Source organism: Branchiostoma lanceolatum, chromosome 1 (assembly GCF_035083965.1).
Source record: "Branchiostoma lanceolatum isolate klBraLanc5 chromosome 1, klBraLanc5.hap2, whole genome shotgun sequence".
Classification (NCBI taxonomy): Eukaryota; Metazoa; Chordata; class Leptocardii; order Amphioxiformes; family Branchiostomatidae; genus Branchiostoma; species Branchiostoma lanceolatum.
In genome coordinates this window covers 2,750,698-2,767,304 of record NC_089722.1, presented here as the reverse complement: position 1 = coordinate 2,767,304, position 16,607 = coordinate 2,750,698, and the positions used below count along the sequence as shown (strand labels likewise).

The window sequence follows — 16,607 nt, the reverse complement described above, 5'->3', positions numbered from 1 at the left end:
GCCCAGTGTTCTTTTCATTCCTAGAACTTTTCTTGCTTCCAAGATTTATGTTTTTTACACAAAATACATTTATCACCTGAAGACAAAATTCTTATTCCTATAGTTGCTAGCTTAACGTTCATATGCTAAGATGAAGAATATCTCTTATAAGCTAACAAAAAAGGGACTAACATTTGCTAGAGGCCCCCATACTGAAGATGGGACTGGGTGACGTGAGTGCAGTGTACCAAGGAGGTTTAAATAGTATATCTAAACCTCATTGAGTGTACTAAGGACTAATAAAACCATGACGCCATCTAGCAGACTGTGAGAGAACTACTGACACATGTTAGTACATAGACAAAAGTTTATTGGTCATAACTCTACAGGGTTAACATAAGTCATTTATTGGTACATGTAAAAATTGTTGCAGTCAGTATTAACTGACTTACAACACAATGCAAACCATGCCTTATATAATATACTGTTGCTTTCGAACATTTGCATCCCAGGAATACACCCCTTCACGAATCCAACTGCTCATGCACAGGTCAAAGGTGAAGACCCTTGACTTCCACCTTTCCACCATACTTTATACATGTACAGATACATATGGCCTCTGTCGGTCTATTTGCATGTCCAGACATGTATTGTTTACGTCTATATAAGGGGCCTTCACCTTTGACCTGCGCATGTGCAGTTGGATCTGTGAATAGGCTTATACATATAGAATACAACACGGGGTATTCCGTATCACCCGTAGGCCGGAGGGCGATCCGACCCGCGGGAGGGCTGGTACCTCGGGTGATGCGGAATACAACGTGTTGTATTTTATTTATGTCATACCTTGGCCATACCCACCTGAGAAAACACACATTTCAATGCGGAATGCGCCAGAAGTTGAGGGAGTTTTGTGTCCTCGAACAAGAAACTGTAGCAACATTGATTCCAATCTCCGAATCCGGTATTCGAATTTCCGACGGTCGCGCAACCGGCGCGTTCGAAATATTCTATGGAAGCCTGTGTGATAACCCTCCCGAACCCTATGTGATCCGGATAGTTATCACACGGTCCGGAACACCCGTATCAGGCCCAGGCATGACATAAAGACCATGTATTTCAGTTAGCTTGTGCAGAACACAACAGGTATGGCAAAATCATTTTATGCAATCACCATTAAATCTATACTACTACATCATATTTTTCTGGTTTTCTGCAATGTCATGTTTTCTCCAGGTGCACCGTTTTCCATTTCCCTGTGTTCCTCAAGTTTCTCAATGTTCAATTTGTATCACATTACACATACCAGTACTGTTGTGTGCCCAAATTGATTTCAATGGACTTTCTTTCCCTCAAAATCTGAAGCGAACGCTGTACCAAGGATCGATTTTGCTTAGATTGTTAGATTGAATAATCATTTTCAACTCTATACCCCTCATTTGAAAACTACACTAAAAGTTGTTCTAGAATGTTCATAAGCTTAGCTGTAGTTGAGCATGCTCTCTACAAGTAGTACCAGTGGGGATGTCTTTGTCTCCGCATATGCAAATATATTATATACAAACATACTACCCTGCTGTATAAGAGAAGCTTCACTGATAGCCTTGCCCCGGGTGTTGGTACCGCGGTCCTGCGCCGCCGTACCCCCTCGCGTACGGGTTAGCCTGTCCAGGCTTGGACGGGGGTGGCCCCCCCATGGGGGCGGTGACTCCGTAGGGTGCTGCCTGGCCCTGCTGTGGGCCCTGGTACGACTGCTGCTGTGTGGATGGCATGGAGGCAGGGGGGTAGCCCTGCTGTGCCTGGGGGGCGGCAGGGCCAGGGTAACCCCCCTGCGGCTGGCCGTACATCTGGGGCTGGGAGGCGGGGGGGTAGGCTGCCTGCTGTCCGGGCTGTTGTTGCTGTCCTGGCTGCTGTCCTGGCTGCTGTTGCTGCTGTCCCATGTAAGCCTGCTGTGCAGGGGAGTACTGCTGGTAGCCTGTGGTATGTAGAAATAAGGAGTTTTATTTGCATGTTACATGATACAGTATATAGATACTGAAAATGCATTTAAGTTAGCATGGTTTTTATTTCGCGCTAAGGCGAATATGGCCTGTTCGCGGTGGTTTTAAGTTTGCAGCAGCGATATTGTCAAATAATGCTACAGTATGGGACAAAAATGTTTGCGGTGGTTTTGAGTTCGCGGTGAAACGGTCGCTGCAAAAAATGCAAACATAAAACCACCGCGAACATTTTGGCATTTACAGTAGTGCAAGATAACAATGGTGACTAGTGGAACAAGTGACTATTCTAAGAACTGCTACAGAATATAATCTACACTTTTTGGGTTTGACTTCTTTTTTGGAAGCAGAGGAAGACAGAGTGTCCACACTTTGTCACTCTCTTTATACAAACAGAACAATGTTTAATTTGTAACAATGTTGTAAAGCTGTGAGGGCATCTCAATGCACCTAAATGTGCCAAGTTGAAAAAAGAAATATTATCATATAAGCCTGCTTCGCAGGGAAGTACTGCTGTTAGCCTGTGATATGAACGGACTTTGTCGCTCTCTTTGTACATTATACAGAATGATCATCATCATGTAAGAATGTTTGTTTGTATTGTATTGTAATTTGTATACCCAGAAAACGGCCTCATATGGAAAACACCAAAGATTTATACGTTTTTACAAAGTAATCCATGCATTTTTCATAGGATTTCTTCATTTTCGCATAGCAATTCCTGCATTTTTCAAGATCAGTATGTTTTCACAATGGGATTTGTCCATTTTATTGAAGACTCAAAGGTTTTGACATACATGTAGTACAAATTTCATATAAAATCTGTGCGAATGCTTGTTTGTTTGTTTGAACCTTTGTTTATTCATGATAAGCACAAATCGGCACGCAGGCCGCTTTTCATTGACAGAGGTCATGAGGGAAGAGGTAAGGGTCAGGTACGATATAACAGAGATACACAGTCATTTGAGTCCTAATAACTATCAAGTTGAACATATATATGCTAGGCACCCCTTGTCAGTGGTACAGTGTAAGAAATTGGCTGACCTTGCTGCTGCTGCGGCTGTACCTGTGCCTGTGAGGGAGGGGGTGTCGGCTGGGGCTGAGGGGGTGTCGGCTGTGGCTGAGGGGGGGTGGGCTGAGGGGGGGTGGGCTGTGGCTGAGGGGGGTATCTCTGCTGCTGGCTGCCGTAACTCATCTGCTGTGAGGGGTGGGTCGGTGCTACAGACTGTAAGGAGGGAAGGAAGCATTCAAATCAATGATGATAGCACTAACAGTCTCTTACAAAACTGAGAAATATAAGATAGACATGATTTTTTTTCATCTTTACTTTTCTGAGATAGAATATTAAAATGAGCTGCATGTATGATCATGAATAAAGACTAAACTTAACACGACCAACAATAACTTGGAAGAATTGGGACTTGCCCAAATTTTCGGGGGGCTTCACGCAATGTACCGTCTACTGCTACTCTACTCTGCAGTTGACCCCTATCTCTTCCCGGACGGCGGGTTCAAATGTTAACTGCTTCCTTCACTCCTCTTGCAAATAAATCTGACCACCAATCTAGGATTTTGACTTTGTCCAGCAAAACGGAGTCCCAATTCTTTCAAGTGTTGGTTGTGTAAAGTTTCATTTTCTGAACACAGATGGACTGTCATGTTATGAGTTGCATAATATTATATGTCAAACTGCAGTGTGAGACCTTACCTGTGAGTAGGTAGGTTGGACGCGCTGTCCCTGCTGTCCTTGCTGTTCCTGCTGCGGCATCTGGTGCTGAACCTGCTGCTGTACCCGAGGAATAGGAGAGCATAATATAACTCCACTCAGTCGGACGGTCAGACACAAAGACTCCGCTGTTACGAGAGCCACGACAGACTTTCAACATCTCAGTGACTGTCACAGACAAAAGACAGTGGATGCTGTCTGAAACATCTGACCTTTTCTAAATTTTATTCAGTTGCTTGAGTAACAGTTACTTTGAGTATCCAGTACGATACCTTAAAAAAAGAAAGCACAATACAAACTCCCACTCAGCTGGACTATCAGACACAAAACGTTTGTTGTGAAAACCATGCACGAGTAATGGAGGGACTTCCAAGATCTACATGTAGCTTAAGGCTGAATTGAGTGTCAACTGTCAAGAATTAGTGTTTGAGATTATTCAAAGGCTGTCATGCATAAAACTATTTTTTATTCCGTGGATTATATCTTAAGTACTGTTGTATTGTTGTTTTGATTTTAATCAAACTCTGACAATCTATGCATTTCAGTACTGTTTAGTTTGCGTAGGTTGTGCTGCTGGTGCAATGGCCAAGTGGGTAGAGTGTTCGCCTTGCAAACTGTAGGTCATGGTTTCGAACCCTGGCCGAGTCAAACTCTAAAGACATACTGCTTTCTCTGCTTAGCACTCAGCATTTGGGAAAGAGTGTGGCAGTTAAACACACACCACTACCAGTGGACTAGCTCCCTGCTGAAGTGACTGCACAAAGTTGTGTGGCCCAAGGGCTACTGACACGGACATGGGCGCCGCCTAGGGGTGGATACCGGTTCGGCTTAATAAGGTCCGAGTCCAAGTTTAGGTCCAGAGATTTAGGTTCAGGTCCGGACCTGGACTGATCCTATCCAGTTGATGTTTTGTTTTATTAGACCAACATTAAGCATAGAGAATTAATACTGACACGCACGACTATAAAAGTTTCTTGGTGAGAAGACTTTCAAGACAAACCATTGTTTGATATTTGAATGTTGCACTTATTTTAAATGCCTTTTTTTCAGAGGGGAGACTCAAACACTTTTATCAAACAAAACAGAAAAATATATTTGTACTTTGTTCAGGTTTTTTTGGGACTCAGGTTTTTGGCTTTAGGTTTTTTGGACTCTGTTCTTGGATATTATAAAGGTCGGAATCAGGTCCAGTGAATCGGTATCCACCCCTAGCGCCGCCCTATGCACCGTCTGGTGCGGGAGGACTTTAACTAACTTTTAACGTAGGATGTGCTGCCATGTTGATTTTGATAAAAGTTTGAAGTTACCTGCGGCTGCACCTGCTGCTGTACAGGCGCCACCTGCTGGGGTCTGTGCCGCTGCTGCCCAGTTGAAGACGCGCTGCTAACGCTGTCAGGTGTGCCCGGACGCTCTCCTGGGGTAACAACAAACGGTGGTTAGATTCCTTCCAGAGCTGTCTCAAGCTTTAGATTTTTTCCATCCCACTCATTGTTTGGGAGCCCATGTTGTTGACCACGTCTTGAACTATTCCTATTTAGACCCAAGAAAATTAGGAGAGGTTAAAAAGATGTCTACTGACAAAGTCACGGAAGGAATTTTTTTTCAGATCAAACATGTTCAAATAGCACGTCAAAATCCACGCCTGGGGTAAAAATGACCACGTTCGGGTGTTTGAGGGTTAAAACTGTGATTTTCCGTCTCAAATTTGCTTCCCAGGTACTTACTTTCGGGCGTGTTGGCATCGTTCAGACCGAAGGACGACATGACTTTCTGCGTGGCCTCGTCCTGAGACGTCTTCAGGGGGTCGAACATGGCGGCGTTGGCCGAGTTAACGGGTTTGGGTGCCTCCTGGGGTGACGGCTTACCCCCACCACCTGACAACAAACACACAGGTATATGTATAAGAGGGATATACTGTGGTGCATTTGGTAAGCTACATTGAAAAGGCATGCTGTTACAACCAAAATCCATTGTAGTTACTGACAACCTTAGTAACTAAGAAAAAATATTAAACACTAGAAAGATAACATTTGCAAGCAAATACATGAATATTTACCTTCAAATGGTTTAGCCTCACAAAATACTGCTCAGTTTATCGTTTCTAAAACACACAGTACACACATAATATATATATATATATATATATATATATATATATAACACCCTCCACTTTAAGTTTGGAATTCCACTTTTCCCATTTTGACAAGTGCTAATATTTTCAATATAAAAGCATTTAATTTGAAAATGTTTACATATAGTTGATGAGTATGATGTACAGTTATGATTGATAACAATAACTTTCATGAATATTCATTTTGAAAATTTTCTTCCTGCAGGAATTCCTGCAGAATCTGCAGGAATTCCTGCAGGAAGAATTTGTCCAGCAGGAATTTCTGCAGGAAGATATTTTTCCTGCAGGAATCCCTGCAGGAGTCCCTGCAGGAAGAAGTTAAATTCCTGCAGGAAAACATCTTTCCTGCAGGAATTCCTGCAGAAATTGCCTTATATCTACAGCAATGTCAGTAGAATATGAGTCATATTGTGCAGTTTTGTTTTACAACTGTTACGCCAGAACAATGGCGGCCACAACAATGAAAATTGCAATGAAAGGTACCTTTTGATCAATCAATTGTTTTCCATGATATATTTTATGATACACAATTGTCTATTTATTCAACTTTGTTTTGTGAAGCTTGCATGCATGTACTCTGTTACAATTGTTTTTAAAGAAGACATCTTTAAAAACAACTACTTTTTAACTCAAGTTTACCTGCATTGAATTACAATAGTCATTAATCATTGCATAATCATCAACTTCTGGCTACCAAGATCTATGACTTACAATTACTGATTGTGGCTTTCCTTATTACACAATACAGTTAAATCATTAAACCTCTTATGTCATCAAGGTCTATTTAAACTGAGGGAAGAAGGTTGATTATTGATTATTGATTGTTATTGATTTTGTTGAAGATAGAGCCAGTGGTCAGAATGTGTAAGAATGGCACGTAATGGTCATAGGATGTTATACTGCGACAAGAAGGTTTATTTGTAACTCTTTTTATCACCTGGGTGTGATAATCACCTCCCCTCCCTTTTCTCACCCATCTTTAAAGAGGCCATGATCTCCATGTTCGTTTGTATCCAGATGTTAGCCAGCAGCCACAATGCATGCACTGATATGTAATTCAGGTCATCAGAAAAGATAAAAGATAGTTTCATCAGGTGATAAGTAGTTTACAATCTCACATGTCCCTCTCAGACCACAATCCTTTAGGTTTTGAACTGACTGACCTAACCTACTTCTAGTAAATGACCTAACCTGCTACTAGTAAATATTGTAGTAATATTGCAGTACCCTTGGGATAGTTTTTTTCAGCAACCCTTTCTTATCTTTACCTCTTTTATAGCACAGAGTACTTTACTAAGTACTTTAAGATTTGCTTCTTTCGAGGCTACCCCAGGCCTGTTTAAGTGACTAGCAGGTCACTAGACTCAGGTATTGAAATGCAAAAGCACAAAAGTGCAAGAAAATAACCCAGATAGATTGAAAAATCACTTCAAAGTTACACTTAAAGTGTGTTATATTTGCCCACCACATGCTAGACACTTGTCCTCAATAGATTTTGGCCCCTCTTGTACTATATCACACCTACAACAGCCGATTTCACACATTGGTGGTAAAGTATTATGCATGCATCCATTGTTTTTGGCTAATGTTTTGGCTTTAATATTGGCTTTCTGTTTTGTCAGCTTTTGTTTTTGTCCACCAGCCAATTTGAAAATAGAGTGTGAGCATGCATGCCTGAATATTCAACAACCAAGAATATATCAACGAGGTTAAATTAGGATTTTAACCTATTCTAACCTCCTTGAATATATCTATGATACAAATATTGCATTTTTTAATACACTTCTATCAAGCAGAGTTCAAAAGTACCTGACCTTGCATCAAGCACCTTGCATCAAGGCATGCATGATTGAAGTTTTAAAAATACCCAAATATGACCAATAGCCTATATAAGGGTTGATGGTCTCTAACAAAGTCTTTTTTTGTCATCCCTTTACAAAATTGAATCTACCTCATCACAGTGAGCCAGCAATTGTCACACAATGACATAGAGTTGAAATTTGATAGAATACCAAACACATGAAGATGTTAAGATTGACATATGAATTAAAACATCTGGCAAAAGTTTGTTCCAGAGAATATTTCCAATTACAAGGGGTATTCTCCTTTTTCAATGAGTATTCTCCTTTTTCAGTAATTATTCGTTCCTTTCATATGCGGGTCAAACTAGGTCAGCTATTGTCCGGCCAATTATCAAGTCCTTGGTTGGGCTGCTGACTGAGCATGCATGGTCTTGGCTTTTTGTGTGCTTTCGGCTTGGGGCTGTTGTAAAATAAAAGCCCAAGCAGAGGTTAGGGGTGGCCGCAATTTTTTACGTCCCCCTAATTTCACCAAATCGCGGCCACTACTTTAGCCCACCGACAAAACCTCTACTTGGAGAACAGTACTACTACTAGGGAGGATTCGTGGTCCAATGAAATCCCGGCTGATCAGAATACTTAACAATTTGAAAGTTCTTCCCCACATCTGCCTGGAGATTATGAAACCCCCGACCCAGCTGAAAGGACAAGTCTAGTAAAGTCAAGTCAAGGCCTTAAGTTTACTTTAAGATACTTTTAATACGTCGGGGCTATCGTAATCTCTGATTATAGTTGTATATAGAAACTTGAGGTCAATATTTTCTAGCCTCTTTGTCTTTGGTATCAGTCAATGTGTAAGCTGAGCAGGTCTATATTTAAGTGCAGAAACCTGAAAATTCACTTCTGGGATGCCAAGGAGGTCTAGATGTCCATGGGGATACTTATCTGTATTCATATTGGGTGAACCTAAAATGGGTAAACCGAGGAAGTTGTATTCTATTTATTTGAATAAACTTGGATAAATCCAATATTTCGTGAGAACTCTGAAGTGTAGGCCCATGTTCGAAATCGCAAATCAGCGCTCAAAATGTTAACGCTTGCACTCTTAGAAGTCTGTGAAGGATGCTAGATAAAAATAATAACAAACTTTAAGGAGGTTCCATTCCTAGGAGAGATTAGCCTCTACCAGTCTCTGCGCGATCGCTGGGAAAATAATAGAAATGGGCCAAATAGAGTGAATAGTATACCATGGGTCACAGTCCGCTATACAGTGAAGCTACATGTACGCCAAAAATAATTACTCAAGCAACTGGATAAGATTTTGAAACAGAAGCTACATGTAGGTCCGTAGATCGCCTATTGAGCTTCACTGCATAGCGGACTACCCCTGGCATACTATTCACTCTATTTGGCCCATTTCTACTATTTTCCCAGCAATCGCACGGAGACTGGTAGAGGCTAGGAGACATCACAGGAGTGAGGAGAGATCTCCTTTCAGTTTCAGGGATGCCTGTAGTCACTGGCTTTGACCGCCTTGATTCGTGTCAAGGTGTGAATTGCCCTTATTAACATTATAGGAGGCAACAACAATCAGGCACCTGGAAGATAGAATCTCCTTGGCTGTCATGGATGCAGTCGGGAGGTGTTTGTGTGTGCTGCCTGGTTTTAAAGGGGCTTGGCAGATGTTGTGAGTATGTACAGGGGGTTAAATTGATTCTAAACCTCCTTGTACTGTACCAACCAGTACCTCCAGATCCTTGTTCAGGAGACCCCAATTTCACATCCCTTCCGAATATTCTTGATGGAAGGGAGCTGATCTATACTATAGGGTCTGGCCCATTGGTATGTCAAACAAGAATAGAAAATGAATAACAATTCTGAAGACACAGTAAAGGCTTTAATACACCTCATAACAGTATAATGAATAGTTTAAAACCACCTCAAGGGGCAGCTTGGAACAAGCTGGCTTGACTGGTGTCATCTATTAAAATCTGGCTTGGAGTGTTCACGCTCACAAATTAATTTGACTTTGCTTAGTCACTGGGCGCTTTTGCAGAGCAAACACTACTGAAGCGCCCAAAAAATCACTGGTCAGGTCAGTCTGACTTGTCAGCCCCTGATGTACGCATGGGGTCTACCAACTCTACGCTTGACTTTTAAAAGTACAAAATAGCCAGTCTCTTCAGGACTTGACTTTGTGGAGACGATAGATAAGACACGAAAGTGTGGCTGCACATGAAAAGTAAATGCCATTTTCAAATAAGGAGGAAAATATCCTTGCATCAACTACACAACATTTAATACATGTACTAGTGTATAGAGTTAACTGTGAATGCATTTAAGTTTATGTGGTTTTAATTTCACGGTGGGGAGAAAATGGAGTGTTCACTGGGATTTTAAGTACTAGTTCACGTTTGAGACAATAATAGACAAGGGGGTAGAAGGGGAAAAAAATCTCGGCCACTACTACTGACCAAGGAGGTTATATGTGTTACTGGCCGTGATTTTTCCCTTTTTTGTGAAGGGAGGGCCATCCCTAGCCCTCTAACCAAACCTCTGCTTGGACCCCAGATCCAAGTCAAGGCGCACAAACTACCATGCAAGGTCATGCTCATCAGCCTGAGTGTCATCCTCTTTCAGTTCCAGGCTCCTTCTGAAACAGGATGACACTCAGGCTAGCTCAGCAGCCCCTTGACAATACGCCCTGTCCCTGTGTGATCTGTTCAACCAAGGACTTGATAATTAGACAGCATTTGTAAGACAATGGCTGACCTAGTTCGAACCCGCATATCAATGGAGCGAATAATTACTAAGAATTTCCATCAGGAAGAATGGATCCTTATTTATAAAGGTCTATATGGTAGGATTTTGAACCTGGAGAGGATATATTGTCAGGAAGAAAACTTTCTAGTATTCATATGAGTCAAAACATCTCATATGTTTGGCATTCTATCATATTTCAACTCAAATGTATTATGATACTAATTATCTAGTCTTTTGAGATATGTATCTTAGTAGCCATAAGCAATGATTATGCAATGATTGTTATGATTCAATACATATGCCAGGGTTTTTAAGGGTGTCTTCTTTGAGAACTCCTGTTACAGTACATGCATGCATGCAAGATTCACGACATAAAATTGAATATAGATGATCATATGATGTTGAGAGATGTTGTGAGTATGTACAAAGTGAATGATAAACGAAAAGGCACGGTGACCCTTGAGTGTCTGTTGATGAACCCAAGGACATTATATCTTCTAAATAATGTCCTTGATGAACCATATACAGAAACAAACTATTTTCTAAAACATGATTCGTTCAAATGAATGGGTCTGAGCAACCATGGATGACTAGCATAACTTACTGCAAAATATAAAGGACTCAAATTCTACAGACATTGCTAATAACTAGATACATGCATGTATAAGGTACTTCCTGCAGGAATTCCTGCAGGAAAGATGTTTTCCTGCAGGAATTTAACTTCTTCCTGCAGGGACTCCTGCAGGGATTCCTGCAGGAAAAATGTCTTCCCGCAGAAATTCCTGCAGGACAAATTCTTCCTTCAGGAATTCCTGCAGATTCTGCAGGAATTCCTGCAGGAAGAAAATTTTCAAAATGAATATTCATGAAAGTTATTGTTATCAATCATAACTGTACATCATACTCATCAACTATATGTAAACATTTTCAAATTTAATGCTTTTATATTGAAAATATTAGCACTTGTCAAAATGGGAAAAGTGGAATTCCAAACTTAAAGTGGAGGGTGTTATATATATATAATAATATATATACCACCTTTTGATACACACACACACATATATATATATATATATATATATATATATATATGTGTGTGTGTGTATCAAAAGGTGACCAGCCCCTCCATCTCTGTCCTGCTACTCTCTACATGAAATCATCAAACACCACAGCGTGTCTGCTACACAGTCACCACCAGTAACCATGGTGACAGCCATTCAGATCATTTTAACCTTATTTGTTTTTAAATGTACTCTGGAGGTGTTGGCCTTGTAAAGGATGCATCGATCCTGTTGCCAACACCTCTCAGATTTCATTCTGTGGAATTTAATAAATAAATAAATAAATAGATAAATTTGTGTACGGTAAGGTAACTACGATCGGTAGTGTATCTATAGGATGACCAAGTTATCATCATGCAGCTGCGTGTTTCTCCGAGAACACGTGACCCCACCTGTTTCGTCCTCGGAGCTGGCTACCCGCTGCGGCGGCTCTAAATGGTCGATGATCAGGTTGATTCTGTTGCGGATCGTGGCCAGCTCCGTTCTCAACATCTTCACCTGGTCGCTCTGAAGGGGCCGCGGCTGCCCGTTCACTGGAACACAGAATTCAACGTGTTTAATAGTACACAGGGATTAAAATTGATTTCTGTGAATAGGCGCACTCATGTGTGATGCAAAGTACAGTACTCACAAAAAATGATGGAGTAATAACATGTACATGTACTGCAACTCTTAGGGAGTGAAGTGTTTGATTTGATTTTGCTTTTATCAGACTTGCAACAGTGCAATACACGTGGGACACAGGCAGCTATTGCTGGTGTGGTGACTCCCACACAATAAACCCGTCTTTACACTTGGGTGGAGTGAGGAAAGTCGTGTAAAGTGCCTTTTTCCCAAGGGCACAAGATCGGTGGCGTCAGGGGACACTCATACATGACGTTCCTCTGCGATTTAAAACCATAATACATGTTGTTTTCCCTAAACATGTACATCCGGGATACTAATGTTTGATATCACCGTCCTGACTCACCGAAGATGGTTAGTTTGAGAATCCGACTGCACTGGATGGCAAAAGACAGGTCTGAACTGTCCGCTATGGTGATCAGGTCTCCGTCTGAACAGATAAGGAAGAGAAGAAAAAGTCACTGAAAACTGCCTATATTAAATGCATCTTGCAATACAACAAGAAAGAAAAACTATAATGTACCTGTCCTGTTGTATAACAACTACACATTCCCCCTAGTATCTCTTCTTACACATCTGATTTTCAATTTTTTTCTGTAACCGCCAACAACATTGCAGGGGAGAGCAATACATGTACATGTGTATGTACATGTAATTACAAGGGAAACAGGGTGTCCTCTGGGTGTCCCCTGTAAAAGGACGGCATCTAATTTGTTTATCCAGAAGACACCCTGATCATGATACACTGCTCAAATGTAATTGAATGTGTGAGTGAAGGAATGATGAAACAGATGACTACAAACCCACCCTCGTCCTTGTACTTGATCTGGACCTCGTCGCTGCTGCCGAGCTGCCCCCGGAACACCCTCTGCATCATGAGCACCAGCTCATCGTACGTGATGTCCTCGTTGTGGATGGGGATGCGGCGGATGTCCTCCCCCAGCTGAGCCTTGATGATCAGCTTCCCGCTCAGGTCCAGCTGCGCAAAGTTGTTCTCGGCGGTAGAATTCATGGCTGCTAGGCTGTCTTACACGTGCACACACTTAACACGGCACTGTGGAAACAAAACACCAAATCAAGATGTATTCATCATGTTCATAGTGATCTTACATTTGCAATTTTTGTAACCTAGGCTGGCATTGTAAAAACATAAATACTATACATTAGTAGTACTCCACTGTTTTCTGCACTCTTACATTGGTGCATGCAAGAAATGGCCCTGTATTAGATCACCAGATCTAGCAGATGGTTTGAAAGTGGGGTTAAAGAGGCAGCACACATCAGACCCCAGCTGAGCCTTGATAATCAGCTTTCCGCTCAGGTCCAGCTAGGCAAAGTTGTTCTCTGTGGTAGAATTCATGGTGCCTGATGGGCTGTCTCACAGTCACACACTAAACGGTTAACCTGGTGCTGTGGAAACAATACTGTAATTGTAAATCAGCAGACAAAAGTTAAGAGGGCTATCTGACACACAGTGACACATTGCCTGGCACTGGAAGCAATATTTTACGGTACTGCAAGCAATGAAACAAAAGAGGTGAGCACAACAGTGTGCTGGCTCCCGGGGATCAAACCCGGGCCCGCCAATCCACAGGCCGCAAACCATAACCTCTGGACTAAAAGGTCCGGACCAGTTACAGTTGATCCCCACTGTTACTAGAACTAGTATGTACAGCAAGAGAAACCCGGGAACAGATCATCATCCTGGGCAAAGACTAATGATGGTTTAAGAGTGTGGTCACAGAGGCGCTACCGCCCCCCCCCCCTCTACAACATCCTCATGTCACATGACCTTTGACTCCCTGGTGATGACCCATTCAAGAGCTGAAGAAAAATGACTGATACTGTTAGAAAGCTACTCAAAGTTTAGTCAAAGTTCAATTTTTCATCGCGATGCAAATGCTAGCTCTAATCCTATATCATATGCTTATCAAAGTCACCAGGCTAAGTCTGGCAAAAAATATATGCAGAAACTGCAAATTGCAGAACCACCTGTCTGGACAGACAAGCCCAACATAAAACTTCACTCAGTCCCCAGGGGTGCAGCACAACATCCGCATACATGGATGAGTTTTGATCAATTCTACCAACGTCACGGATGCTTTCCTAACCCGGAAGTTGACACGAACGCCGCAAATGGACATGACCCAAGAAAAATGAGGGAGGGGTGCTTCTAGAAATCCTCAAAATCTACTGTTACACAACATTTGGTGCCTAAATAACGCAAAGACTTTGGAAATAACTCAATATCTGAAGCATAACAGAAAGACAGGGAAGGTCGGCATCATTTTCAGAACAAAAAATGACAGACAATCATCGTTTGTCTGACACATTATAACGAGATATTTTCGTGCGTTTGGTGCGGACTAATCATAAAAATTCTCAAACGAAACTGTTTCAGCGCAAATAGCTCGAATGCTGTGCCTCGACTGCGCAAATTTAGGCTGTATTACATAGTGTATAGCACATAGAAACGTTGAACATGACAAGACACATTTTTTTTGGCAGGTACCCCCCTCCCACCCTGATTCACCCCGGTTATTTTGTGACTCATTATAAACGTAATTCTGACGCTGTACTTTCTACGGTCGTCCCATTCAAATATCTACGGAGCTTCCCTACCTTATACAAAGTGTCTTAAGGGTTTCTGGTCCTCTCTTAAGACGCTATGAGAAGAAGAACTTCCTCAGAAACGTACGACTACCCATCACCGAACGATACACACAAAATCTCGTGAACGTGGCACTGAAATCTCGCGTTGAGTTGATTAGTGCAGGGGCGACATCTAGCAGCCGGCGAAATAAATACAAGCAAGGCGTTCTCTCCACAGCAAGAAAGTTTTATGGGCGGCATTTCATGGATGCAGATTCCAAATCTAATGCGAGAGCAGGAAAATAAATACAAGAGGGCAAAAGAAATGCCTACACTCTCAACTTTAGAGACCATAAAGGCACAAACCCTGCAACAAGAACTGAAGCGAGAAAACAATGGGAATCCCGGATCACAACAAGTCAGTGATGATGATGGGATCTCTGGTTTCTGCCGTATACGTATGTCGTTGAGGTTTGAGTTTATTCAGATCCAGAATTAGCACAATGTTACGATCGCCATAGCCAGATTTTGAAAATTAGGGCAAGGTTTACCAAGGAGGTTGGTTTTACATCGATTCCATTTTAATAGCCTGGGTCGCACACTTTCAACTTTAGCGACCGTCTCTTCTAGGAAATAATTCTGAAGTATATCACTTCAGCTACAAGACCAACTGATTTTTGTTCATTCAGCCTCTCTAACAGAATTTTGAGGGAAAACAATTATTTCCATTTGATAGAAAAATGCGCAAAATTTGGCATATTTGCCTAGGACAAACAAATCAAAGCATTTCGACAAAAACGACTGAAGAAGTTGGCAGAAAGAGAAAGGCCCAGCGTGCTTTGCGCGAGTTCTAAAACGTCATTGAGAAATTATTCATTCTTTTCAATACTGAATCGTGACTGAAGTTTCTTTTGTCACAATAATGTCACAATAATGACGTCATCCTTTGATTGTCGCCTCACGATCTAGTTTGAAAATGACGCGGACGATCTAGATTTCTCGACAACGTAAACGCATTTCAGGACTGATTGTGTTTCTTTCTCCGTTGTTGTCCGATAGCTGATGAAAAGACTGCCGTACTGGAGGAAATTACATCATACTTTTCAATGATAAAATTGTTTATTTTGTGACACTCATGTCACAATAATGACCATAATGACGTAACTCATTTAACTGTTGCCTCACCATCTAGCTTGGAATGGACACTGATGATCTAGATTTCTCGTCAACGTAAACTTTTCAATAATAGTTTATTTTGTGACACTCATGTCACAATAATGACGTACCTCATTCAACTGTCGCCTCACCATCAGCTTGGAAATGACGCATATGATCTAGATTTCTCGGCAACGTAAACGCGTTTGAGGACTGATTGTGTTTATTTCTCCGTTGTTGTCCGATGGCTGATGTGGAGACAGCCGTCCCGGAGGAACCAGAATGTCAGGAGGCAATCACGGGATCTCCCGTCACCACTCACGCCTCGTACCACCGGCGGGACTCCGACTACATGGTGCGCAGATGGTTATTGTGTTTCTGTTTGTTTCTTTGTAGGGCGCCTTGCTGGGGTGAGTAATCTCCAAGCAGATCTACACGGGGCGCGAAAATCGTATATGCTAGCCAGAGAAGCTCCAGTAAGCCAGATAAGCTCCAGTCAGCCCCGTTTATCTGGCTGACTGGAGCTTCTCTGGCTAGCATATACGATTTTCGCGCCCCGTGTAGTTCTGCTTGGAGATTAGGGGTGAGAACAAACCTTACAGTCCGATCCGTTCTTACTCTCCGAAGCAGATGAATGACTCTGGCTAGTTGACGTGTTTTTAAGGCGTTTCTACATGGCTTGGCGACATACAGAAAACGGGACAAAATAGAAAGCCCGACAAAAACGCCTCAAAACACGTCAAACACCAGCCGGAGCCATTCCTCTGAGAATACTCTGTT

At 41.9% G+C, this 16,607-nt stretch overlaps 1 protein-coding gene across 2 annotated transcripts; it reads right to left on the bottom strand.

Annotated features, from left to right (window-relative positions):
* Positions 1-1,087: 1,087 nt before the first annotated feature.
* Positions 1,088-14,843, bottom strand: LOC136429605 (protein TFG-like). Of its 2 annotated transcripts, none has more exons than XM_066419497.1 (9): positions 14,703-14,843; positions 12,888-13,134; positions 12,427-12,510; positions 11,849-11,989; positions 5,427-5,576; positions 5,010-5,116; positions 3,685-3,759; positions 3,021-3,201; positions 1,088-1,954 (listed from the first exon to the last, which is right to left on the bottom strand). In XM_066419497.1, the coding sequence occupies exons 2-9, from the start codon at positions 13,090-13,092 to the stop codon at positions 1,572-1,574; spliced, it is 1,326 nt and encodes a 441-aa protein (XP_066275594.1). In that variant the 5' UTR covers positions 13,093-13,134; positions 14,703-14,843; the 3' UTR covers positions 1,088-1,571. The 2 variants fall into 2 exon arrangements, with proteins under 2 accessions (XP_066275594.1, XP_066275586.1); XM_066419489.1 differs by having other exon boundaries at positions 3,685-3,762; positions 14,703-14,842.
* Positions 14,844-16,607: the final 1,764 nt, after the last annotated feature.